This window comes from Neolamprologus multifasciatus, chromosome 3 (genome assembly GCF_963576455.1).
Source record: "Neolamprologus multifasciatus chromosome 3, fNeoMul1.2, whole genome shotgun sequence".
Taxonomy (NCBI): Eukaryota; Metazoa; Chordata; class Actinopteri; order Cichliformes; family Cichlidae; genus Neolamprologus; species Neolamprologus multifasciatus.
In genome coordinates, this window is record NC_140441.1 from 13,607,785 (window position 1) to 13,635,229 (window position 27,445).

The 27,445-nt window shown below is 39.7% G+C and overlaps 1 protein-coding gene across 5 annotated transcripts; it reads left to right on the top strand.

The window, feature by feature from the left end:
* Positions 1-3,166: 3,166 nt before the first annotated feature.
* Positions 3,167-27,062, top strand: LOC146521715 (uncharacterized). 5 transcript variants are annotated; one of them, XM_085149252.1, is made up of 12 exons: positions 3,179-3,619; positions 3,891-3,958; positions 15,749-17,199; positions 18,467-18,672; positions 19,693-19,901; positions 20,089-20,249; positions 20,468-20,571; positions 20,679-20,739; positions 22,478-22,566; positions 23,165-23,290; positions 23,580-23,680; positions 23,820-27,062. In XM_085149252.1, exons 3-12 carry the CDS (start codon positions 15,777-15,779, stop codon positions 24,346-24,348), a joined length of 3,009 nt encoding a protein of 1,002 aa, XP_085005378.1. In that variant the 5' UTR covers positions 3,179-3,619; positions 3,891-3,958; positions 15,749-15,776; the 3' UTR covers positions 24,349-27,062. The 5 variants fall into 5 exon arrangements, with proteins under 5 accessions (XP_085005384.1, XP_085005378.1, XP_085005361.1 ...); XM_085149235.1 differs by having other exon boundaries at positions 3,182-3,619; positions 18,467-18,714; positions 23,820-27,061; XM_085149243.1 differs by lacking the exons at positions 3,179-3,619; positions 3,891-3,958 and adding an exon at positions 4,002-5,385 and having other exon boundaries at positions 18,467-18,714; positions 23,820-27,061.
* Positions 27,063-27,445: the final 383 nt, after the last annotated feature.

A 27,445-nucleotide genomic window follows, 5' to 3' on the forward strand; every position in this document is an offset into this window, starting at 1 on the left:
GACAAAATCCTCTACATTACAGTACACACATGTGGCAGGCAGATGAAATAACTGGCAGAAATTCAGCAACAAAGAGTTCCTAGTACAGCATGTTTCACGATGGCCTTTGAAATTAATCTTAATAAAGTGGCTTTATGAGCCATTATCTTCCTAATAAATGAATCAGCGATGATAAAAATCAGCTAGACAAATTAGTAGTTGGTTACAAATGTCTACTGTCTGTACGTGCCCCACAGTTATAAACTTATGAAGTCTCATGTAAGTTTAGAGGAGGGAAAAAGTTATAACTGACTTTTTTAAAGGAACATTTAAGTTATTTCTCTAGAGACTAATTCCAAATTCACGAGGCTCATGTTTAGACGGCTACAATTTGATGAACTTCTTTTTCTTCTTTTTTTTACCCGACCAAATATCAAGTTTAAGCATTGACCTGTCTGATTAGGAAGAATATGTAATATTTATATATGTTACCCATTTAAGTTATTGATCTTCAACAACAGTCTGTGGTTTTGCCATTTACACTGACAGTTTTCTTGTTACTTGTATATAAAAATATATAACAGCTATAATTAATCCCTTAACTCTGCAGTGTATGATGTCAGTCCTGAAACCTCCCAAATAGAAAATGTAGGTTTTTTAAAAAATAGAAATACAAGAATTAATTATAAAGATGATTTCATCACCAAACACAATAGCACATAAAACCAGCTACTATTACTACTAAGCACTGTACTTGTGTACACTTATATATGCACATCTGTGAATATGTTGCTGATAAATGGCAGCGATGTAGCTCAGAGCTTTTATACCAATGATACCAATTTATACCCCGACATGTAGTTAATGTATGAGTACAATGATGTTCTACAATTTCTTCTTATTAAGACAAACATCTTTTTGTTTGACTATATATTTTACTCTAGTTAACATTTAATTGAATTAATACTATAAAATACATATTCATGTCTGTTTCATTTTGTTGCATTAACATATTTTGTTGAATAACCAACTGTGACTATGATATATGAGGTTGTAGAGTGCAACATTTGTCTCCACAATGGAGTAAATTAAAACTTTAAATGAGTACAAATGAATCAAAATAACCTTAAAGTGGTGGCGCTTTTAGTCCGGCACTTAAATGAATGCATAGCTCTATATTGCCGATTATACCTGCGTGCTATAGCTTGAGCAGCAAACTTGAGCCTTTGACGTTTGCTTCTACTCGAATATTTCTCCATAAGGGGGTTTTGCTCATAACTAATTTTAAACCAAAACAATGTTGATTCTGTAATGATCCATCGGAAAAACAACAATGACTTTCATATTCTTAAAATCGTCCTATAAATATCACTTTTATCTTAGTTAGAATCATCATATATGTCATAATCCATTGTATGTAGGTAAATTTGATCCTTCAGATAGTTACTGAAGCTGTTTTAAGATTCAAAGGGGAAAAAAAAGTCTAGTTTTTGATGTTCAATTATGTTTTGTATTTATCTTTGGGACTGTCAAAATGCTGTGCTTGGTACAAAATCCACATTTGAAAAGCTCAAAATGATGCAGGCTAACTGCACACACTGGCAGTCTGGCTTCTTTTATATACTGAAAAGCATGAACAGCGTGCTTTATGAATGGAGAAGCCTTGCTTTGTAATATAATGCCATAAAACGTGTCAATTTCTCATTTAAAAACACTGCTTTAAGCCCACTCTTTTGATAAAAATGTCAAACAATTCCTCTGACACGTGAAACTAAACTCAGTAGAGTTTCGGGGTCTTGATACAATACAGGGCCGCCGTGCTGTGGTATCACAGGGGAGGTTTGAAGATGATGATACCGGGAATCAGAGCCTGTGTCGCACCTATGCTTGCACCCCACGCCGCTGCGAAACCAAACCACCGCCATGCACACTCATGACTGACTCTCAGTCTGAGTCTGACAGATACAGATGCACCTTTTACATCACAGTGTCATGAAGATACATGACCTTTCTTCAGCTTTCATGGAACACTGCAGCTAGTGAAATACAGTACTGTAATTTAGTTAGAGTGGAAAGCCAGAAAGCAAAGTGAGTACAAGGTATTCTCGTTTCACACAGCAATTACAAAGCCAGTCGCTAATTTATACTAATGTACAATTTAATACACCTCTTGTTTTGGTAATATTCATTCGTATATACAAAGTATAAGTAAAGACTTTGTGTAAAACAAAGGTGTAAAACTCGTTTTAGTTCATGGGACACATACAGCCCTATTTTACCTATATAATCAATACATCACAAACGCCCCTCCAAAATTTCCAGTGACTTCAGGTGTAAAAACGTAGATTCTTTAACTCCGACTTGTCCATCGCAAAGATTATAAAAAGTTATTAAATAATTTTTCTCATTTAATGACCATTTATTAAATGATCCACTGCCTCTCATTTAATGATCACTGAAGATATCTTCAGGGTTTTAAACTGATTTTCAACACACTGATTCTACCATCAACACAACGCATCACAGGTCACAGTGGAAAGATGCAGAACCGTCACACCTATAGATTTTGTAGATAAACAATACTGGTATTTCACACCTTTATGATTCAACTTATTCTGACCTAAAAATAGTTGTAATTTTCCAAAGGTTTTAACTGGTATTAATGAGCCTGGACAGCATTTTTTAAAGCCATCCAGTGAGCTGAATATGATCTTTTGGCAGGTAGTTCTGGCCCTCTGGCCACAAGTTTCACACTACTGTTGTAATCACTTTCACTCCACCATATACATCACCATATATTAGTATAGGAGCAAAAATTTTATTAGAATACAGTAAACTTGTTACATAGTTTAATGCATTTGTTAACACTATCTAAATATTTGGTACTATTCACCCTGGAGAAGTGAAGTCTTAATTTATTTATGGTAGCTATAGATACAGTGTGTGAAAAATAACGCTTAGTAAAGTACAAAAACATCCACTCACCAGCCATTTGATTAGTTAGAAGAGTTCGGTAGGAGGGGTTGGACACCTATTTACCTTCAGACTTGTTTTAATTCTTCATGTCACAGATTAAAAGGGGTGCTGCAAAATTCCCTCTTAGATTTGGGGCGATAATAACACACAGTTGCTGCAGTTGTCTGTTGTACATCCATGATACTCAACTCCCGTTCCACCAAAAGATGCTACTGGATACAGGGGTGTCACGTGGTGTGGTCTTCCGCTGCTGTAGCCCGTTTGCTTTATGTGCTGCTTGACCAGAGATGCCCTTCTGTAAGGATTGTTATCTGAGTCGCAGTTGCCTTCATGTCACCTCAAAGCAATTTGGCTATTCTCCTCTGACCTCTGACATCAACCCAGAGAAGTGCCGCTCATTGATATTTTCTATTTTTTTAGCGCATCCTCTGTAAACCATAGAGATGGTTGTGTGGGAAAATCCCAGTACATCAGCAGTTTCTGAAATACTCAGATCAACCTGTCTTGCACCAATAACTACATCACGTTTAAAGTCATTAAATCACTTTTCTCAGCTTTATGGTGTCTTGAACGTGTCTGCGGGCATAACTGCACTTGGTGTGACTGACTGATAAGATTTATTTTTTAAGGAGGAATTCAACCCATGTACATAACGAAGTGGCCGGTGAGTGTGTTGTGCATTGTCTTTATTTAGATAAACAGATAAAAATACTGACACCAAACCTATTTCTACAGCAAGCCAGAAGCTAAAGCCAGAAGCTAAATAACTTCAAGTTAACTTAAGCTTAAAACAAAAGTTAAAAATCTCTGTTAAGCTAACAAAGCTCACACAGAACCTTATTTCTTTTTTTTCCATTATCAAATAATCTGAGTTTCTCTCCTATTCACTGGTTTTTATCCTTTCCCTTTCTTGTCTTTTTTCTTCTCTGAGTCAGATTTTATGCCAGCCCTACCTCTCCTGCTAACACCGTTCCCCACTGTGCGGCCTTGAAGCCCGAACAAGGTAAGTTCAAGTCAAAAAATATATATAATATAATAATATATATTTCTCTTGGAATTGGTAAAAACTTCTTAAAGAAATGTGTGTTCGCCCTTTCTTGTTGTGAGACAGAGAACTTTAATAAAAACAACAAATAGGTCCGAAAAAATAAATAAATAAAATAAGCTAGCTTGACTTAATGCCGAGGTAACAAACTAGCTTGCAGCACCTTAGCTAATTAAAATGCTACATCATCTAATTTATCATATGGCGATATGAACATATTTAGGCGGGTTTTGAATGTCAATCCAAGCTTTATTAGTTTTTTTAGCTGATATTTTATCCTATTAACGACAGAAAGATGATTTACCTTTTTCAAAATGCTTGTAATAAGGCAAAATTACATAATAAATTCATAATTAAATTGCTATTTATGAGCAACATTACTGATTCCAGGCTTCAATTGTTTCAAATCAGTTTCACAGAAGTTACAGTTTCATTAAAGTTTATTAGCCAGGCTATAATTGCACTACTAGGTTTCACCTGCAAATCAATTTTGTGTATTTATTAAAGCACTTTTATTTACGTTGTTAGCTTTAGAGGCGCCAATAAGTAGAATTTAGTTCCCTAAGATCTAGCTGCTGCTCCGTGTTCCCGTACTCACTCACTGCTGGCTGCAGACGGCCCATCCATCATAAATGTATGAGAGTTGTTGTGATCTTCTCAGTTAACTGATGGCAAGAGAACAAACAAGCATGTTTCCTCTAATGTATTTAACTTTCCCTTTCGCTTAAACTGAACCCCACACCAACACTGATTTTAACTTCCTTGTCTGAGAAAACAAGAGAAACACCATATATTCTGTTTTAATGGCAAATACTTTGACCATGCACAGATCGGACCTGGACTCTCTACCAGACTGCAGTATTTAAGAGCTGATTATTCAGTGCATTTGGGTTTCTCTGGGGTCCTGCTTGTGTTTTAGGGTGTGTGTGTGTGTTTGGGTGTGTGGCCCTTTAAAAACAAACAGACCAAAAGAAGACCATAAGAAAAAATGAGGGATGAGAGAGGAGAAAAAACACCCACTCAAACTGAAAGTGTGCATATGTATGCATGTATATGTATTTGTGTGTGTGTGAGGTTAAAGCCACACGCCGGGGTGTTTTTTCTTTTCTTTCCAGCATCACTATGACACAGCTCGTAATACACACACACACAGAAATGCATGCACACATACACACACACACATACACGCACAGTGGCGTTATGACAAGGTTGATCAAAGACTGAAAGAGCGACAGGCCGATCATCTTTGGTGAAACTACGTCTCTCTCGCTCACCGTGTCACTCTCCACCCCTTTTCTCACACACATGTCTACCTACCAGCAGACCATACACACATGCATTTCACTGCCACTGGGACAGCTCTCCTCGTGATGACAACTTAACAGGTAAAAAGATGGTTTTTGTTCTAATTTCAGTGTTTTTGTTTCTTTAAACAAAGCGATGTGGGGCAGGACTTTTTTCAGAATACATTTAGAGAAGATTTAACGGTAAAACCCTGAGTCCCAGCATTAGCACAGTTAGCATACTCGCACAGAAATGAAACACACCTGTCCTGTCCAGTCTTAGCTATCATCATTTACCAGTTAATTTAAATTCAGCAAAATTTAAATTCAAGGTGGACTTTTTTTCTTTTCTTTTTTTAAACAATTAGATATTTGTAGATTATGTCTAATCTAGTTCAGTCTAAATTCAAACATACAACATTTATCCATGAAGAATAGGATATATATTCGCAGGAATATGCATTTTATACATTATAAAAGCTGCAAGTCGGTATTAGAAGTGATTCATAATGTTTGTACAGCTCTTAAACTTTGAGTAATGACCTAAATATGCAGGCGCGTCTCCTCCTTTCGCATTACTTGGACTGTTTTAATAAAAGCATCACTTTTATGCTTCCACTTAATCTCCTGAAAGTCTGACTGGTAGGTTCTGCGTACATTAAATGTTTTGAGCAGCTGAAAAAGTAACTAGAAAATTCTTTTCTTCTTTTATGTTTTTCTTTTTATATTTTTCAAGTGACAAACTGCACACTGCTAAGTCTCAACATTACTTGTAGCATTTCAGTGTTGTTAGCCACAACATGTTGGTGTTTACACCAAACATGCTCTTATAGAGAGAGGCTTAAAACCACAAGCTTGACTTTGTTCACTGTGAACATTGTTAAGATGAAATCTGGGCCTCTGCTTACCGCTGACCAGCTACATATAAAGTTGTTGTAGTGTAGGTATTAGCCAGACAAACAGCTGCGTGTATTATGAAGTATTTATTGAATGTGGCATTGTGGGGTAACGGTGTGAAACGGCTCTTAGTCAGCTTTTAATGTTTCGACGATATTTGTTGAAGCCGTTAACATCAAGGTGTTGGAAGTTTTGGATTCTGTACTTTTCTGTTTTAAGAATATTTTGGCGATGTTAATCGTTTCCCAGTTGATTTAAATGAGGTGGACCAAACTTTAGATGAAGAGTTTTCCTTGTTGTTGCTATTTTTGTCTTCCTCCGCTTTTGTGACCTTCTTTGACATCTGCAGACTGAACGGGGGCAACAACTGCCTTTTGTGTTGTTTTTTTTAAAGTTAGGAAGTAAGGCTTCAGCGCCTGTGGCAATGATTAAAAAACACATATACAGAACTTTTTTAAATGCTCGGCTTTAAAACCAAGCCGTAGAAACCACAATTAAGTAAAGTTATTATCTTTAAATGACTTAATTAACATTACTCTGGCCTTTTACACTCTTTCTAGAAGAGGAGGTGAAATGAGGAAGCCAAAGAAGCTGCAGTACATGCTACTTTCACCCACAGACATAAGGTGTAAAAGGCAAGGAGGATTTCCAGAAAAATGCTATCATTTGTTCATATAAGTTCAGGCCACGGTACGTATTCAACGCTACCGAGTGAAGTAAAAGACAAGACGAAATTATTGCGCAAGAATACACCGCCGCCGCGTTTAAATGCAATAAAGCCGCAGACTTTAAAGTCTTATCGTACTCTGTCAACTTTAAGCATTTTGATGCATTCTTACCCCAGTCGGCTTTGCAAAAAGAGCTCATGTCGGGCCTGTGAGTGAACACTGACATTCAATCTTGCAGCACATTTTAGATATGCTCAGTCTTGGCCTCCACTTACTCTTGACACTGACTTTTTAAATCAGGGAGCGTAGGGTTTTTTTTTGCTTTGTTGATTTCCCCTTCAAGTATCAAACGCTTTCCAATACTTGCTGCAGAGTCACCTTCCTGAAGCACCACGCTGCTGCTGCACAACTCCGGGTAGGAGCGTGTTGCGTGTTTTTAGTGCGTCTGCCGTAGATTTTAGTTGAACAACCAAAAAGCCCAAATTTGGTTCAGTGACTGAATTTTCTTTCACTTTATTTCCCACACGTGTTCTTACCTGCCATGTGATGTTTTTTTCGACAGCGGTTTTCACTTTGCCATAAAGCTGTGGCAGGTGAAGCATCCGGAAGGCAGTTTTTGTAAGTACAGTGTCTCCCTTCTCAACCATGGAAACCTGTATCTCCCTCTCAGTTGTTGCGGTGGCCTCTCTTACAGTCTGCCTCGCAGGACAACTTGGCCTACGGAAGATTTGCACTTCACCCTAACAGTTGACTTTACGGAGTCTGATAATCATCACCCATTTTCACATTTCCATATCCTGATTGGTACTTTGTTCAAAGTAACGTATTTGTAAATTGCTGTGACTCAGGGTGGGCTGGGTCATCTGCTGATCAGAAGCTTTGTGGGTCAATTACTGACTTCTCCAGTTCAAACGCTGAAATTTGCAAGATACAGAACCCTAAACTGCGATTGCGAGTACTCATGGTTAAAAAGCGCTTAAAGGCACAGATTAATGTGATATGTGAATTTATATGGGTGAAAACACAATACGTATGTATCAGTTCAGCTACCAGATTCATTCTTCTTTAGCTGCAAACCTGCTGCAGGAATTACGATAAAGGTGGCGAATACTACAATTCATTATTTTGTTTTATACAAGAAAATAACGTCAATGTGGCCCATTTGGAGAGACTTGTTTTCACCTTGAATATTTTCTTACAATTTGTCGCGAAAAATTCTCAATTTTTGCATTAATTTCGTAAAAAAATAAAAGAATAAGACGTGAAAGATTCTGGGCGCCCAAATATTTCTCTCTCATTTAGAGTTGTGTTTTGTGCTCTGCTGCTGTTTCTTGGGTGTTATTGTATTCATACAGACATCAAAGTCACCGTGTAGCGTAAAACAGGTGTTAGGAATGCTAAAGAGGTGCACAATGAGGATAACAAGCAAATAAATTCATCATTTAAGAACAAAGAAACACATCAATACAATTAGCAGCAGAGAGAACATAGGTAGATGCAAGCACAAGGTGCTTTTACTCTCTCATAGTTGATGCTATCTAATATGAATGCACCAGTTACTGCCTAACCACTGCTTGTGACCAGTTTCCAGTGGCCTAGCTGATAATCATCTACAGTTCTTCTCATCGGAGTTACTGTGTGGTTGCACTCGTATCCTTTAGTACATAAGGGCACCTTTTTAAATAGTGGATGACATGATACTCTTAACACCTTTTAAAAATCCTTATGAGCTGTAATTTGTTTCCTCTTAACTGTGTCACAGAAAAGTTTTAAAATTCTTTGTCCACTAGGTTATAGTGTAATATATTACATAGAAAACTGATGATAATGTCAGTGTAATTTGTTTTATTCTGATTGTTTAAAAAAAAAAAGTAATACCACTTTCTTTAATGAAAGCTTAGTTATACTAGGTTATCTTAATAATAATAGTATATTTAGGGTAAATTAAGGATATTTTATTAAGCATTTCTAGAACTGCAAATCAAAGCCCATTATGAGTTTGATATCTTCAGAGCTCTGTGACAGCTTTCCGCCCTATCCTGAAGGGTAGTTTATAGGAACTGGGCTATACTGGATATTAAAATGCAACCTACACCCATTTCTCCAAGGTATATATTTCAGTCGCATCAGATTTGGTAAAGTTGCAATTTTCTTTGTGAGGGTTCAGTAAGATTAATGTTGAGTCACTGGTAATGCACGAGTTCGGTTAGCCGATGTAAAAGTGTCAGTTTTGTCTTTCTTTTTGGTTTAGTGTTTCAGCTCTCGCTATTACCTGCGATTAGGAAACTGAAGCCGTTTTCACACACAAACGTTTCTAGAGAATTCGAAAATGTTCCGCCTGCGTCGAACGATCGGACATTCAGCTGCAAAACCCGTGCGGTATCTAATGGCTCCGATTTGAGAATAGCTCTGGTGAATTTACAGCTGTTGATGGGTCGTCCCGTGTCCTGCAGTCTGCACGGTCAACGGCAACGTTCGGCTGGGGGGTACATTTGAGAAGAAAGAAGAAAAAAAGAATAATAATTTGGACAGTGTCCCTACTTGACCTTCACATTTTCAGCGGTTGTTGTGCGACTTCAGCGTTACTGGTTTTCCAGATTTTCCCAAGAATCGACTATCCACAGATTGCAGCTTTTATAAAATTGACAGTACATTTGTAAAGCTGTACATATAAAAATAAAAAAATTAAATTAAAAAAAAAACATTTTTTTTAAATGCATATATGTGAAGACTATGGCTTCCGGTCTAGATCTGGCCTATTGCAAATTTTGATTTGGTCCACATTTGAATTTATGCTTTTTGGCCTGCCTACCTATAGCTGTAACAAATCGGTCTCTACTGCACCTGAAAGCTTACAAACCGGCTGACAAATTGATGTTAAAGGGCGACAACATTAAGAGAGGTTAGAAATTGAATACTTACCTACGGAGCATCCATTGGCCGATGACGCGTCGATCTCTCTGACCCAAATCTTGATGAAGCTGTAGAGGCTTCATCGATCAAAGATCTTTGACTTTTAATGAAATTTCCCACACAGCTGTGGAGTTGTCACGGTTAGGCTTGTGAAACCAGCAGTGTGAGACTCAAATATCCAAGAACAAAACTAAAGATTCCTTATTTCACTTTAAGTATTTGATTTTAAATGCCATGTACTTAGCAGGAATAACAAGGCTTGTGAAACAGGTCGTTTCCGTGCATAACTGTATTCAGACTTTATTAATTTGATTGACTATGATAGATAAGCAGGTTATTTGATGATGTAAGATGGCTTTGATGAGACATGCAATCCACAGTTAATCCAAGCCTGTCAAGAAACACTGTCTGCGACTGTGAAACCGTTTGCTTTCACTACTTAAGTTAGAAGTTAAGGGGATAAATTCTTGTATGTTCTGCATTGCGTTGATTCTTCTGCTACAGCATCAGTTGACCCCTGTGACCTTCGTGCAAATGGATGTAATTTAAAACGGAGAGCTTTGCAGCTGTGTGCTAAATAGGTTTGACTCATGATTGTTACCTGCTATGATAGTGTAGCTGGTCTCATTTTTTTACCCGGTGACTCTGTGTGTGTGTCATGTAGTCCCGGAGACATCGTCTGTAACAGGAACTACCACAAAGCCGCTTGTGAGTACTTTCGCAGGTGTCTGTGCATCTTGATATTGATATTTTCTCAACGATATAGTGTGACAGCAGTGCAAAATGAAGTTACTAAACTTTACAGGTATGCAGCTGAGCTCCTTGCTCAAGCTGGGTGTAGTTCAACTCGAGAATACTGAGGACTTGTGTAGCAAAAGTAGTAAATACCACTGATTACTGGCCCAGAAAGCCAAGGTGTTAACAGAAGTTGCAGCTTGTGTTACTAAATGGCTTCTTATTGGAGATTTTATCCAATATCCATGCGTGGGGATAAGACTCCACATTTAAATATCTATTCCCCAGCTCGGCCTTCAGCGAGCATGACCGTAACGTTGCCGTTTGTCTGCACCTATGTACATAAAACATCATGCAGCAGAAAACTCGACGTTTTGAAAAATCTTTCATCATATTCAAACAGGTTTCACGACTTCTGCAGCTTCTGAAAGGCCGAAACATTCTAATGGGAGATTTCTCAACAGTGTTGGTTTATTATAGCTCTCCATTTATAATTTTTTTTTCCATTTAAACGTTTTTAAATGAAAATAACTTGTCACTTTTATACTAGGCTAAAACCTTTTGCGCTTTCTTTTAAGTCGTTAACTTGAGAAGAAGACGAAGAATCACAAATTTTACATGAAAGAGGTCTGTAGCACCTCGAGTACATTTGCACGCAGCGGGGTCTCTGAACATTTTCTCTTCTGCCCTGTGATCTTGTTTTTAAGTAATAAGCTTCTTTTTTTCCCCTAGTTTGGGGAATGACTAATGCACGAAGAGGAAAATATGCCATATTTCCAGCCTTAGAGGTTTCTGCATGAAATACATCAGTTTTCAGTGTAGTGGTTTTAGAACTTTCCTTCCACTCGCTTTACATTTCAACCAAAGCTGTAGACGTCTGGTGTTTCTGCGTTTGTATTGTGAGAATAAACATAGTTGCACATATAAATCAATGGTTAGGACCCCAAAGCTAGAGCGTCACTGCGCTGGTTCTTAAGTGTGCAACTAATACTTTAAAAATAACAACTTTCTTCAGCTTTTTGTTGTAAAAGTCTAATGTAGGTTTGACATTGTTGTAGATGCGGTGTGTTTCTAAATTGTTAATGAAAGGGAAGCTCTCGACTTACGCTCTCTGCGCATCTTATTATATACTTTAATAAAGGAACGCGTTCCTGTTTCGAAAAACAATCTGTCTCACCTGCTAGTTGTATGCTGAGCAGTTTGGTAGCAGTTTCATTATATACACTGTATGACTTTTTAGGCGATGTTAGATTTTGTCGTAGTAGGACAGAAGATCGACAAGGTTAGTGAGAGGCACTTTTCAAACGGCATTTTTTAGTGAAATTGTCTGCTTCGTGTTTGTTTCAAGTTCTCTAATCCATTACGTTCCTCTCTTCCCGCTAGTCATCGCTCTTTTTTTTTTATAAGTGACGGAAGACAAACAGAGATACGACTCGGAGAGAAAACACGAGAAAAAAAAAGTCCAGAAGTGCTCGACTCTTTCCCCCTCCTCTGCTCCCGCAGGTTTTCAGGGTGAATTCAAGAGAAAACTAGAGAAACGTCTCCCCCGTACATCCTCCTCCGCACTTCCCTTTTATCCTTTCACATTCTTTCATTCACACTTTTTTTTAAATCCGGCTGTTTTCTCAAGGTGAATTTATTTATGCAAACACTCGTTTGCATCAGATTCAGACACAACATAAGAAATCTCTGTAATTAAAGGGTCTTTAGAGCAGTTGAGGTTTTTAAGCCCTGAACGTAATACGTTAGTGAGGTGAAGAACAATTTTAAATTGTAATAATAACAGTAATAATAAAGCTTTTAGTTTACTGCCCTTTTTAGTATTGAAATACATGATTCCATACAGCTATAATTTTATGTTGGCATGATCATCAAAGTAGTAATGTTAGGTTAGAGCTAAAGAGCCTCGGAAACCCACTGTGGTGATTCAAGTTCATCTTTACAACTAAAGAAACTGCAGAAGTTTAGTAAACTCTGGCAGAAAAGACTCTTCATGCCAGTTACCAGTTCACTGTACTGCATTTGGTCTTTTGGTATTTGAAAGGCGTCAAAGACAAACATTAAAAAAGATTTTAAAAAATAGGGACAGCAATCTCTCAGCACTGTTACAGAAACAGGCAGCGTGTGTCGTATTTAAAATCGAGTGTTTAAAATCTGATGAAATGTTTCACTCCGGCCACCACGAAGCCTTGAAAGAAGACCTTGTAATTTATAGAAATAAAATATGGGCATTTAACATATATGCTAATGTTGAGGTTGATCTGTCAGACAGTTGAGTAGTTACTGCATTATCTATTATGCATGTTAATACTGAGGTTTCCAGTGTGTAATCACACTGTACAAGTGACCTCAGCATTAACATGACCACCTACACACTCAGATACTGATTATGATTGTTGCTGGATTATTGGATCATGCAGTACTTATAACAATTCTTCATTTATTACAAAGTCACCCACCTCTCTAAGGACTGGACTTGAAATATTTCCAAATGTGAGCAGTTGGACAGTAAATGTCCCGGCTAGTGTGGCTATTAATCAAACAGGCATCCTAATTTAACTGTCTAGGATAGTTTGATGATGTAGGTTTGTTGAACTTCGTTTTTGTTGATTTAATAGGTAGAAAGAAACTCATGCACCTGAAAAATATGCGTTTAATGTTTACACAGATATTTAAAGTAAGAGAGCACATTGGCACAGGTTATATGTGTACAGCTGGTTCCAGTTTTATGAGCTGTATATAATTTTATATACATGTGACTGCTGACTGTATACACTGCACAGATCTTATACATATATACATGTCAGATTCGCTTCACCTGGATCACTTACAAATCCTTAGTTCACTACTTTTTCGTCTTGTTGTTTTTAACTGCTCATACTTCCAACCCTTATGTTTTTTACACCAACCACAAAGCATTTTATACCTTAGCACTGCCAGTCAGTTAGCCACATAGTATATTTAGATCCTTGGCGGTGACGCAGAAGGCTCATTTTAAATTCACTGTAATATATTTAAGGACTCGAGTCCCTCATGGTCTCATGTGTGTTAATATGACCGTGTGCGTGTGCGTCTTTGTGGCAAACGTTGCAGCTCACAGAACTGTGGACCTGCCGGTGGTTGTGTCTGAGGTCGTGAGTTGGTCTTTTAAGGTGACTACATGACATAACAAAGGCAGAAAATGACAGATTAGCAGTTAAAGGTGCATACTATGTGTGTGTGTGTGTGTGTGTGTGGCTGGTGAGTGGGTGGGTAAGTGGGTGGGGCTGCAGTGTTTAGAGGGTTCCCTGAACCTCATCGTTTGTCGCCGTCTTCCTTCCTGTTTCATTCTTTCTCACTTCCTGTCAGCTGACTCAGCCGGAGAATCTTGATCTGGTAAACATGTATGCTACCGCCTCTGCACACGCACTCCTTCTATATCACACGCACACACACACACACATAAAGTGTGCTGTAGCTAGACAATGCATGTACATCCATATATACTGAACCACACCATGTGTACCGGAAAGAAACACACAAGTACTTTTAGTACTTGTTACATGGTCAGAGTTGGTTACTGAGCCGTAGAAATGCAGCCCATGTAGCAAACCTATAGCTATATGTATATAACATTAAAAACTGTTATTACTCCAGAGTCTGTGACGAACTGCTTTTGAACACACCCTCAAAAAAACCCAGCATAAACTAAAAAGTTGACAACAAATGAAGGGACAGAAAGAAAAGAAGAGGCAGAGATTAAAAAAAAGGAGGCGAAAGAAGAAAGGAAGAAAGACGGCATGAGAGACAACAAAGTTGGGCGCTCAGTGAGAAAAGAGAAACAAAGAGATAAGGCCAGGCGAAGAGGCGGAAAGAGACACAGAGAGATGGAGGAGGGGGGCAGAGAGATAAAGATAGCTGAAAGGAGGGAGATCCGTCAGCGTTTGTTTCCTCAGGATGTGGTTACCACGACGACGAAAAGGCAGCGAGGCAACATCACTACCCCGCTGGTCCTCTTTGACACCTGCAAGTGTGTGTGAGTGTGAAAGGCAGAGTGTGTGCGCGAGTGCGTGTGTGTACATCTGTTTTCAGTGAGTAAGTAAGTCGGTAAATTAGTGTATCGCTGTGAAAAAGACTATAAGAGCTGTCCATTTTGCTTCAAGTGCGACAGACTGTGTGTGCGTGCGTGTGTTAATGTGTGTGTGTACTGTCAAAGGATGCACAGCAAGGGGAGAGAGAGAGAGAGGTAGTAGGAAGGACTGTGTGAGAGGTCGAAAATCTGAAAGGGGAAATAATTAGACGAGCAGTCGAGACGGTGGAGAGGCAGAACGAGTGATGACAGCAGTAAGAAGAACAATAAGAATCCGAAAAAATGAACAACAGAAGACAAACTTCTGTGAAAAGGAAATTAAGCGCCAAAGACTGGTAAAAAAAAAAAAGAAAAGAAAAAAAACCTCAATACGTTTACAGTGTATTTGTCGCTTCATCTCATCTTACTTGGTTCTTTCTCTGTCTGACTCACTCAGTGTCCTATTTAGAGCAGAGTGTGGTTTCAAGAAAGAAAGAAGAAAAACCAATGAAGACTTAAAGATTTAATGCAATGTAAATATCTGTACTTGAACAGTATAATGTCAATCACAGTATCAGAAAGAGAAGTGACTGTCATGAAACTGAAGGAGCGTATTAATTTTTCTTTTCAACAGAGCACCGACTGGTAGGAAAATGCCTTTCTCTTCAGTCACTTCTCTGGTTTTCGTGCAGCGTTCGTGCATTTTTCTTTAGTCTACGTTGCGGACATTTACTATCTCATTGATGATCTGATTAAATAAGGTGCAAAACTGTGTTAGTGTAAATGCTCAACAGGAATGTGAATGATTAGAAAAATTAAAATAGACATTTAAAAGAAGTCTCTAATAGTTAAGAACTGCAGCAGTTAGTGTCACGGCGTGAAGACTACCGTTGGCTGATTCATGATGCTTTGTTTTAGAAACAGCAGAGTAAGAAATCATCAGGCCATTTAAAAATAAAGTTAAATAACATGTTGCTAGCTTGATGCTGTGGTTAGTAAGTTGATGCATGTGTGAGTCTGTAGGCCTGTTTGAATGACCCAGCTATGTTAGTGCTGCTTGCTTGGTTGTTTTGATTGTAACAGGAACACAAAGCATAACACTACACAACACACACAAGTCATCTACTTTGCACAGACGGCTAATTGGATACTTGTTTATCAAATTTATGTTTTCATACTTAAGCTCTGTTTTTGTTGCCTTCAGGCACTCTAGCAAAATCCAGAGGCCCATTATGGAGGATCGTTCATCGTCCACCCAGTCTTTCTCCAACCTCAACCACCACCGCCACCGTCCATCGTTTTCTCTCACCTTTGCCAACTGTCAAGGCTCTGAAGCGGGATATCTGTCATCTCAGCCTGGCCAGGATCCTCTGGAGCAGTACGAGTGTAGAGGGGAAGAATCCACTGCTTCGTTCCTGACATCAAACGCCTCCTCTGTGACGAGGAAGTCGAGTACTGGGGGGGACAGAGTGTTCCTAAGCACGAGTGCCAGCAGTTTGGATGGAGATGCTAGTTTTGGCCACCTTGATGGAGACGGTGCCTTAGGCAGTCATTTTGACGACTCTTGGTATGGCAAAAAGGAAGCTTGGGAGGATAAGGATAGTTGTGAAAGCACCACAGATGGGAAAGGTGATTGTTACAGTAACACAAATGATGTTTTTTACACGATAAACTGTCCGAGTGAGGAAGGAGCGAGGCGTAGAGTCAGAGCACCCTATAATAATTATGCTCACGTAAAGAGTGAGGCTAAAAGTGACACTGTGGTTTACAACAGGGAGGGTAACGTTAGCCACTTTCCTAAACAAACTGGGTCTTGCAACAGAACTGGTACAGTCAGCTTTAATGACAGCAGTGTAGATTATTGTATGATGGACGCAAGAACAAGTGATAATTATTTAGGGAGAGACGACAATTATGGGCCCAATTGTGGCTCGGGTGAGGTTCAGTTTCAGCCAGCAGAGGCTGAGGGACATTGGCTTAATGTCTCTCCCTCAAGTCAGGGAGAGGCGAGGTGGAGAGCATCAGCGGTCAACCACGCGCTGGCCTCAGGGGCCCTCCCGCAGAGGTCGCTTATCGGCATCAACAACAGGACATACACTCAGAAACTGGATTCCTTCTCTGAGGCCTTTCTCTCCCAGCGAAAGAGAAGATTTCCTGTGATACCCGGTGGAGATCCCTCTGGACAAATCTGGGAATTTGGAGTAGGGAGAGGCGAAACCCCAGGACTGGTCAAGTCAAGGCAAAGCTGTGCTTTTGACTCAGACTCCTATCTGCCTCCCTCTTCCTCTTCTTCTTCTTCCCCTGCTCACCCCTCCTCTCTTCCATCTTTCCCCTCTCCTCCCACATCCTCTCACTTCATGCCTTCTGTTCTTAGCCCTCCTCCCACACCTTTGCCTCCTCCACCCCACTCGCCCTCCAAAATGGACTCGCCCAGTGGATACGGGGGCACCGGACATTCAGTCTCTCAGGGAGAATCACTTAGTATGCTCCAGTTTTTTGCCTCCCGCATCTCATCCGCACCTTCTGTCCACTCCTCTGGGATGATATGGAAGCTTCCACTGCTGTCGCACAGCTTTCCACAGTCATCTGGTGACCCCGGCAACACGGAATGCAACGTAAGAGCCTCCCATGGTGACGACTATGGCAACATGACAGGTATCGTATAGCTTTTTTTTTTTAATGAAATAATGAAGTAAGAATCCAGAAGTATACATTTCAAGCTTGAAGGATAAAGACCACCTGCAGGGTAAGAGGGGGATTTTTATTATAGTTTATTTGACTGTTTGAGAAAAAAGAATCAGGTTTTTTCCCCTGTAGAGGCCAATTTTTAAGATTTTGTTTTATTTCACTTCTTTAACTTTCAGACTAAAATAAAATATCAAATACACATTTAGTTATTCATTTTTTAACATTTGTGCTTTTGGATATTTATGCAAATTAATGCATATTAAATGAGATAGTGTCTAATTTGCATATATAAACATACAGTTTTAGCAAAAAAACTGCTCTTAGCTTTGACTTTAAATATTAGTTTTAAACTAATATGAAATTTTACAGCACATATATTTAAAGGAGAGTAGAACTGACTGAATTTTTAGGAGAATTTACTTTAAATTAATTTTCCACTTGTATTCAAGTCTATTTAAAATAAACTGTACACATTCACAGCCTGTTTTATAAAGCATCCTTTTCCCAAGAACTGGCAGGCTGCTGACAGTATTACTGTAGTACTGATTTACTAATCGATAAAAAGTAGTCAATACGTTTGAGTCTAATATGACAATGAAATGAACAAACAAAGACCAACTTTTAATCTGGATTCATATTATGTTCAGACTTGTGTTGTGGGAGGTGGTGTATTTTTAGAAACACAAAGAAAAATTGCCTGAGTCTAAGTAAACAGCGATTTTGTTTTTTTTACCTTCTTCCCATGTTGTGTCCCCTTTAATTACCTTTATTTTCCCCACTGATCAAAAACCACAGGTTAATGCCCACATGTAAATTTACGGGACATGTGGGTTTTTGTAGGTGTGCGTGTTAAGTTTCCCATTTCCCTTATGCAAATCAGGGTTTCACTTTTCACATTTTCACAACCAGAACCATTCGTAATAGATGCATTTCATACATACATTTGAAAACAAGCTCGTCAAAAATGAGCAGAGTTTAAATGCGGGTTTTTCTTGAAACTTAATCGTTGTTTTTCTGCGTAACAGAGAGACTTTAGTGTTACTTTCTCACTTTTTTCTCGCTTTTGTTGGTGCACAGATATAATGACTTTTTGATGATTTTGTTTGTCTGTGTCTGCTTGCCTTGGAATTAGACAGTCAGACAAATCAGTAAATAATAAAACAGCCTCATTATTTGCATGCACACTCACTGCACTCCCTTTACTAATTTCTTCCTCCCGATTATGTTTTTCTAGCCGCACGCGACATTCTTCAGTCTCCTGAATCAACCCTGCTTACGCCCTCTTCCCATCGTTCATCCCTTCACCAATCCAGAGCTCTATGCTCCTCCAGTGGGCCATCCCCCAATTCCCCTTTCCATCTTCCCTCTCATCCCCATCATCCGTCTGGGGAACATCACGAGACATCAGAAAAGACATCTCCTCATGTTCTCACCCAGAAAGTAAGGAATGGACCCGCCAGTCTAAACCAGTCAAATCTGCAGGTATAGCACACTTACCATCACGTGAAATAATTAGAGACGTTTTAAACATATGCATTGATACGCTGGGTTTCAGACAACAAAAGCAATATCAGCTTTGTCTTCACATATCCAGGACTGTGAGGTCCAGCTTTGGTCTGCATTAAGACGAATCAGGTTCTCAGGTTGTAGGATTGCATAAAAAATAAAACCTCAGATGATTGATAACCTACATTAGAATATATAATTTTATATATGTTGCTAAATCATACTTGAGAACATCTTTGCATGCAAAATTTTACAAGATCAATTTTGAGCCTTGTTATTGTTCTCTATGTTAGAGTATTGAGGCACAAAATTACCTATCCATTACAGAAGTAGTACAGACGCAAACTTCATGTCTCATTGAAGATGTGAAACTAAAAGAAAACACATGTAATAAAAATATAAGCCGTAGCATGCTGCTGTGTTTTAATTGACACATTTTCTCACCGTTACTCTTCCATGGCCTAAACTCGGGAGATCAGTTAGCGAGGAGGCAGGCGAGACTCGCTACAGCTGGAGAGGCGTCGCAGTCAAAGTGGGCGGATGCCTAAATGCTTCTTTGTCAAGAAATTACGTTAGCTCCAACTGCATTACTGCTTCTAAAACCGCAGCTTTAGTCTGGGTTTTTATTTTTAGACATGTTGAGTAGATAAACTGTGTAAATGAGACAGACATGGAAATGGTGATAGGCCTGTTGTTCGCTTTAAGTTAGAGTAGGCTGTTGCTCGGGCACGCTTCATATTTGTCTCGGCGTACATGAGAACACACATGATCATTCAGCATACGTGATGTTGGCCTTTTCTGTGTATTTGTAGCACAGAAGTATCTCTGATCCCGTCAGCTCTTACACTTAGACCACTGTGCAGATGTTTCTAAAGTCTCGCCCCAAAATGTTAGATTATCGTGCCTTAGATCATCAAGGATATCAGTGTCATTTTTTTCCTTTTGTTCTCAAAGCAACAAGACAAGCCAGTCTACACTGGAAAGCCTTTCTCCAGCCTGCTTCGCTCCTGCAGAGGACTGAAGAGGGTTTGTTACACTCCTTATCCGCTCCTCAATCCTGCCCGCAGAGGAACTGGGCTCTTCACCTCCATTTCAGGTCTCCATCACAGAGAGGAAGGAACAGCGTGTGGAGAAGAGGGCGAAGAGGAGTGCAGCGTGTTTCCGTAAGTAAAGTGCTAAATATCAGAAGAGTAGTGGCAGTAATACAACAGTTGTTACTGTACTGCTGGCTGGGATAATAGTTATAGAGAATCAGAGCTACAGATGTTTTGTTAATGAGAAAGCATTAACACATCAACGTATATATATTTAGGTAGTTTAAAGTTTCTCTTTATGTTCCCCTGCTTCCAGATTTGTCAATGTGGGTCCAGATTTCCAGGCTAATCTTCCTCCATGCTTAGCCGATGGCAAACAGTCAGGGCTGCGGTCACCAGACGAAGAGTCCCTTAAGGAACAGTTACTCTGGAAACCATTGGACAAGAAAGAAGAAACTGGTGACTTACCAGGTCAAGGTAAGCAGCACACAAAAATACAGTCCAGCTCAGGACAGTGATTGCACTTTAAATGTTGTGGAATTCAAGGACTTTCAACATTTTAGGGAAGCTAAATGTCAGGAAATGTCAGGGCTGAATTTAAAACAAGTTGATATAAGTGAGCAAAATAATAAAGTGTCTCTAAAATGGTACTGAACTGATTAAAATTTACTGGGTTTATCTGTGTTGATGCTCAGTGGAGAAGCTGCTGTCCATGTGCAGTTCCAGCTGCCTACCAGGGGGAGGCAGTAACTCCGAGCTGGCTCTGCACTGTCTGCACTCTTGCCAGGGAGACACAATGGTAGGAAGTCTTTCTTCCTTTTCTTTAACCTTTTCTTTTTTCTTTCTTTCTTGGCAATGTTGCATCCCTCATTTTTTGTTCTCTCCATCTCACTCCCTCCTATGCAGGCAACACTGGAGATGCTGTTGTTCTCACAGCCATCACCAGCAGGAGACTACCACTACTCTGGTAACCTTTGACCTCAGTTTAACTCACCTGCTTAGATGACTCTTTGGATTGACAGTGTCTAGTTACCCAGAAAAAAAATACCATTTACATGGACTAAGCACACCTACTTGTAACATTAAAAACAATAGTTTTTGGTTTTATGAAAATTATATGTTAGTATCATGCTGGCATAAAACTATGGACATGTTGCATGACTTTTTATTCTGTCCACCACTACTCCAACCCAACTTTTTACTTGGTGATGATGACGACGATGATAATTACTATTATTATTATTAATATTATTGTTTTGCTGTTATGCATATAAAAAATGTTCTTGTTGGTGAATGCTTGCCTCTGAGGAAAACAAAAATTGTCTTTGCAACAGTTTGATTGGAGGGGTTAATGTGTCTATAGTAGGGATGCACCGATACCGATACTGGTATCGGGGCCGATACTGTAAAATGTGTGTGTACTCATACTCGTAAAAGTTAACCGATACTAACTTATTTCATTAATCAGAGGGTGGCTTGTCATTTTTGTTGTAGTTTTTTTAGATTGGCCACTAGGGGGACATCCAGGGTTAGGCGAGTGAGACTGGCGGCTCCAGATAAAAAAAGAGAAACTGGAGGCTGCTGTAGCTAGGCTAAACAAAATGTCAGCAGTGCGGAACAGCCAACTTTAACTCAGGTTTTGGAAAAATGATGAAAAATGTCAAGAGAAAATCCACGGGCAGTTAAAATAACAGAGGCTCTGACTCATTTTATCGCTCTGGATGACCAGCCAATGCCGGTCGTGGAAAACGTAGGATTCTTCTCAGCATACTCGAGCTGCGATATGAAATTCCCAGCCGCCCACACATCAGGGAGATAATGGTGCCAAAACTTTCTAAAGAGGTAAAGACAAGCAGTGTGTGCGCGATGTCAGTCCTTGGTTTAACGGCACAGTGGACTGATGATCCACGGGCAGATGAGGAGTTCGTTCGTCAATGCCAAATACTTTCGTTATTTTGTTTGTTTGTTTACAATATGGACACTCTGCAACAATGTAAACGTTTATTTTATTCTCAAACCTAATTTGTGTTTATTTTATTCCAAACAGAAGTGTTTATTTATTATTCTGACAGCTCGAGACAGTGCCAATAGTTAAAAAAAAATTGGTATCGTTGCATCCCTAGTCTATAGCCATCTATATCAGAAGATTAAAAGAAGTCACATGATCTGGACATGGGTCTGTGTTCAGATGGGATACAGTTTTTCTAACTAACTATCTAAATAACAAGGTAACGGCAAAAAGCGGTGAAGCAAAACTAGCTAAAACATGTTGTGATCATAGGCATTTACCTCTTGTGTTTCTCTGAAACACTAAGCAATGTGAGACAGCAAAGGCAGAACAATTCTCACTGCGCGTACAATGAAGGCATTGTAGCTCAGACTTCTCTCTCTCGACCTCAATCACATACCACAGCCCCTCCTCCTTGCCTGGTGCTTTTAAATCCACTAAGAACCATGTAAAGTACAGAATGGACATTGTTTTGCATGGTAGTACCCATGTGTTCCTGTAAAAAAAGCTTTAATACTCTAAATGCAGGCAGTACTGTTCGCAGAGACAGACTGCAGACTTACTGTTCATCTATTTGTCTTTCACTGTCAAGTTACTACATGTGGTAGCATTGCTTAATATGTTACTGTGACCCTGTAGCATTTCCTTTGATTTCTCATGCACCTTTTGTCCCTTCCCACTCTCTTGTTGTGTGTAGGCTGTGATCTTTGGACAGATACTGAAAAGACTCTCTTCGGTGACGCTCTCGGGACTTATGGAAAAGACTTTTCACTCATACAGAAAATGGTAAAACACAACAAACGGTTGTTGTTTGTGCAACACGATGATACATAATCATGGTCACATAATCAGCCAGCAGTTTACTGAGATAAAAATAACTATTTGTGGGTCAAATCAGCGCATAGAATGAAAAACAGAACATCAGCACCACAAGTAATCTGCTGGGTGGTTACTTCAGGGTGAAACAGTATGTTCCTCAGATGCAATTTTCTTCTTCTTCTTGCCTATACCTGTTCATTTTTGGTGTTTCACCATGCATATTACTGGACTGCATCGTCTTCCCCAAAGGGCAATTTGGCACTTTAAGGATCAAATTACTAACCTTTCATACACAAAAGGCAGTGGCTTCACCGCCTGAGCCATCAGCGAGCCAAGTACATGTTGCAACTCGATTCACAAGAGAAGCAGTTTGCACACGAAAAGTCTGGAAGAAATATCTGAATGTGTCAGGTGATTCTTTGCTTCCTGACACATGTCAGTTCATAGGGTCTTTTTAGCCATATTTACAGCAGAAGCATAGACTGCTTTTATATTCCTGTGTCACGGTGTAAGATATATGTTATGTGGCAATAAATCGAGATTGGTATGTGTGTGTGTGTTTCAGGTGAGGACTAAGACAGTGTGTCAATGTGTCGAGTTTTACTACCTGAGCAAAAAGCTGCAGGACAAGCAGAAGAAACAAAAGGAGGAGGACGAGCGACGAGATGGAGAGCTGGGTCAGCAGAAAAGTGTAAGAAACACTAAAAGAAGTCACAAGGAACTTAAAATTGCATTTTTTTTTTCCCCTTTTGTCAACATGTTCTGTTTATTTATTTTGCATTTGAATGCCCCATGTCCAGCGTTCTTTCTCCCTGTTGTTAGTTCCTGTGGTGGTTTGTCTGTTCTCATGATATTATAGATTAGAAGCTAATAGGATACAGGGTATTTGGACTATTCGTGTCGTCTAACATTAAATGCGTCACATGAATGGAGCTCACAAGTCAGAGAATGCTAACTCTTAAGTGCTCCTGTTACTTTAGATGACGCCCATCTGTCAGCCAGTGGACAAACAGTTTGCTCTGGAGGGGGCTGTTCCTGTGACCCCATTGGCTAGCTTCTTCCCCTGCAAGTTGTGTGGCAAGTAAGTAGCACCAGTCATAAGAAAGGAAGCTTGCAACAAAATTTTTTCTGTGTTTGGCATCAGGGCAAACAAACAGATGGTTTTCATTGTCAAGCATTCTTTTAAATTTGTCGTTCCCTCCCCTCCTTGTTTGCTCCAGAATGTTCTACAAAATCAAGTCCCGTAACGCTCACATGAAGATCCATCGCCAGCCTCAGGAGGACTGGACCGACAGGCGGCTGCAGCACCAGCTCCTCACCCAGCGTCTGGCCCTCAGTCGTCCCACCAACCTCATGCCCACCCCAGCTAGTAATCTGCTCCCAGCCCAAGCTCCGGCTCCAGCATTTACCTCCTCCGATTTTGCCGGAACGAGCAGCAACAGTATTGTAGACAGCGTCCACAATTCTGTGACCAATAACAACCCCGGCGTTCCCAGCAACGCTAACGTCCTAGATCCCAGCACGGTTGTATCTTATAGCAGCATTGCTCCTCCAGACTCTCATGGGATCGCCAGTATTGATGGCAGTGACTCAAATCAAAGAGAGCCCACCACTGTCTTACCCTTCCATCAGTCATGGGGCTCCTTCGGACATCCTCCAGACCAAAGTGCCTTCTACTGCAACACAGGGGGTAAGGAGGATGTTGGAGCTGAGACAGTGGGGGGGAAACAGACAACTAACTGGCAGTAGTGGTCAACTATCCCACAAGCATTACCACCACTAAAGTCTGAAACGTATTCAAACTTTGTGTTTAAGTTCAAACTCGTGTTTTATTCAAACTTAAGTACTTTTATGAAACATTATCAAAAGATACATTTTTGCTGTAAATCCTGTACTTAAAGGTGTTACATATTTAATTGTTTTATAAGCATTTGATGTTTGAATAAATGTTTAAATTGAGGATTGTTTTTTAATCATTCTGTATTTGTTTAAATGGAATAAATGAAACCTTTTTTTTTTTAGGTGTAAATTTTTATTCTTTTATTCTACAACGGTTTGTCTTATATCGGTACAATCAGTCGTTAAGCTCCTTTGCGCCTCTCTCGAGACCACCTTTCTTCTGATTGACTGCTCCACATAAAAGGCAGGCAGCAGGTGTGTGAGGCTGTGTGCATGAGATGACCACATTAGTGTTATTTTTCTTTCTGACATTATCCAAAACCGAGACCAGAAAATAATTTATTTAGAGTATTGTCAGGTAATTCATCACGTGTCCTTGAGCCACGGTGACTCTGCCCTTATTTCAAAAATACCTTAGATTTTAAGGTTTAAAATTCAAGCAAGGTCCGCAGAGGTAGACGTTAGTGAACACAACCACAGACACACAAACACACACGCAGAGCACGTTGAAAGGGTTTGATATAACACCATAATGGGCTAATATTGACCTTGAGAGACCATCTTCTCTCTTACAGCCGTCTGAGTGCACACAATTGTCCCGTTGATGGTTAACTACAGTGACTCTGTGTGCATAAGTGTGTGTTTGTGAGGGAGAGAGTGCATGTTGTTTTTCATAGAAACTGACAGGAAAAGAGAAACTGTGCGAGGGTTAAGGATGATATTAAAACTCCATCCAAGGCTGTCTTTTTGAAAACTGCACAAAAAGACAACTCGGAAAAGCAGATTTTCATATTTCTTTTCTCTGTCCTCGTGTTTATTTCTCAAGCGACTGGGTCAGCTTTGGTCCACCAGGTGGTTTAGGCTCTATCAGGGTGCTGAGTTTTCATTGGTCCTCTATCTTAGTGAGAACTATTACCATCAACAGAGCGATTAGTGTGTTGACAAAGGATCCCTGTTTATTTGTTCGTGGATATGTAATTCAAAAACTAGTTCATGCATTTATTACTTCCAGGCTGGACTACTGCAATTCATTATTATCAGGATGTCCAAAAAACTCACTGAAAAGCCTTCAGTTAATCCAAAATGCTGCAGCAAGAGTACTGACAGGGACTAGAAAGAGAGAGCATATTTCTCCTGTTTTGGCTTCCCTTCATTGGCTTCCTGTTAAATCCAGAATTGAATTTAAAATCCTGCTCCTCACATACAAGGTCTTAAATAATCAGGCCCCATCTTATCTTAATGACCTTGTAGTACCATATCACCCTATTAGAGCACTTCGCTCTCGCTCTGCAGGCCTACTTGTTGTTCCTAGAGTATTTAAAAGTAAAATGGGAGGCAGAGCCTTCAGTTTTCAGGCCCCTCTTCTGTGGAACCAGCTTCCAGTTTGGATTCGGGAGACAGACACTATCTCTACTTTTAAGATTAGGCTTAAAACTTTCCTTTTTGCTAAAGCATATAGTTAGGGCTGGACCAGGTGACCCTGAATCCTCCCTTAGTTATGCTGCAATAGATGTAGGCTGCCGGGGGATTCCCATGATGCATTGAGTTCTTCCTTTCCAGTCACCTTTCTCACTCACTATGTATTAACAGACCTCTCTGCATCGAATCATATCTGTTATTAATCTCTGTCTCTCTTCCACAGCATGTCTTTATCCTGTCTTCCTTCTCTCACCCCAACCGGTCGCAGCAGATGGCCCCGCCCCTCCCTGAGCCTGGTTCTGCTGGAGGTTTCTTCCTGTTAAAAGGGAGTTTTTCCTTCCCACTGTCGCCAAAGTGCTTGCTCATAGGGGGTCATATGATTGTTGGGTTTTTCTCTGTATCTATGAAGCGCCTTGAGGCGACTTTTGTTGTGATTTGGCGCTATATAAATAAAATTGAATTGAATTGAATTGTCCATCTAGGTGCACTTGTTTAAAACAATTGGGAGCAGGTACTCAGTGCTACTGAATATCTTTGTTTCGTTTTTCATGTATTCATATTGGAGCATTCCATGCTTGACCCAGTTTTTACCCCTGATAATAGTTAACAAAGGCCTTTGAAGTGAAACGCTCCCTCCTCCTGACAAAAGTCCAACATCTCTGGCACATTTTTGTCTGCCCTTCTTTTGGCATAACGACATCTAACTACTTTTAGAGTGTGAGCTGTATCTCCTTTCTGTATCTTTTGCACATATCCTCCTGCAGAGACAAAGCATTATCATCGTATTTCTAATATGAAACGGGTTCATATTAAGCTGGGGAGACAAAATGAGCCTTTCGTTCACTCTTATGTCGAGGAGAACGGGAAGCAGGAGCAACAGTGTTGGCCTTTTTCAACAAGTAAGAGAAAGTGAGAGTGCACAGGCTTGTAGATAATGGGGAGAGGGGGAGCAGACCAATGAGGAGAGAGAAGTGGGACTGAGGAGAGAATAAACAAGTTTCTGAGCAGTATCCATTCACCTATTCATAGCGAGCGGCCCCCACCACATCGCAACCGTTCCAGCTTTCTCTCATGTGGCGTGCTTCTATTTTTCCCAGGCCACAATGGAAACGGTAAATAAAAAACAACTTGTTCAGTCACTTTGCTGCACGACGTTTCTCATCATACAGTCTCGTTGACAATCAAGGTGCCAACAATACCAACAGTGTTGGGCAAGTTACTTTGAAAAAGTAATTAATTATAGTTACTAGTTCTTCAAAAAAGTAACTGAGTTACAAGATTCTAAAAGTAATTAATTACTTGAAAAGTAACTATTGCGTTACTTTAAAAAAAAAAAAAGGGTTAAACCCTCTGGAGTCCAGGGTGTAATTGGCCATTTTTGACTACTTTTGATGTTTCCTCTACATTTCACCTTTAAAAACTATTTATTTGCCTTGTTTGGTATCATTCTTTTCAGCACAACCTCACGTGTCTGACTTTACAGTTATGTTTTCATTTTGACATACTGTATTAACACAATTGATCTAAA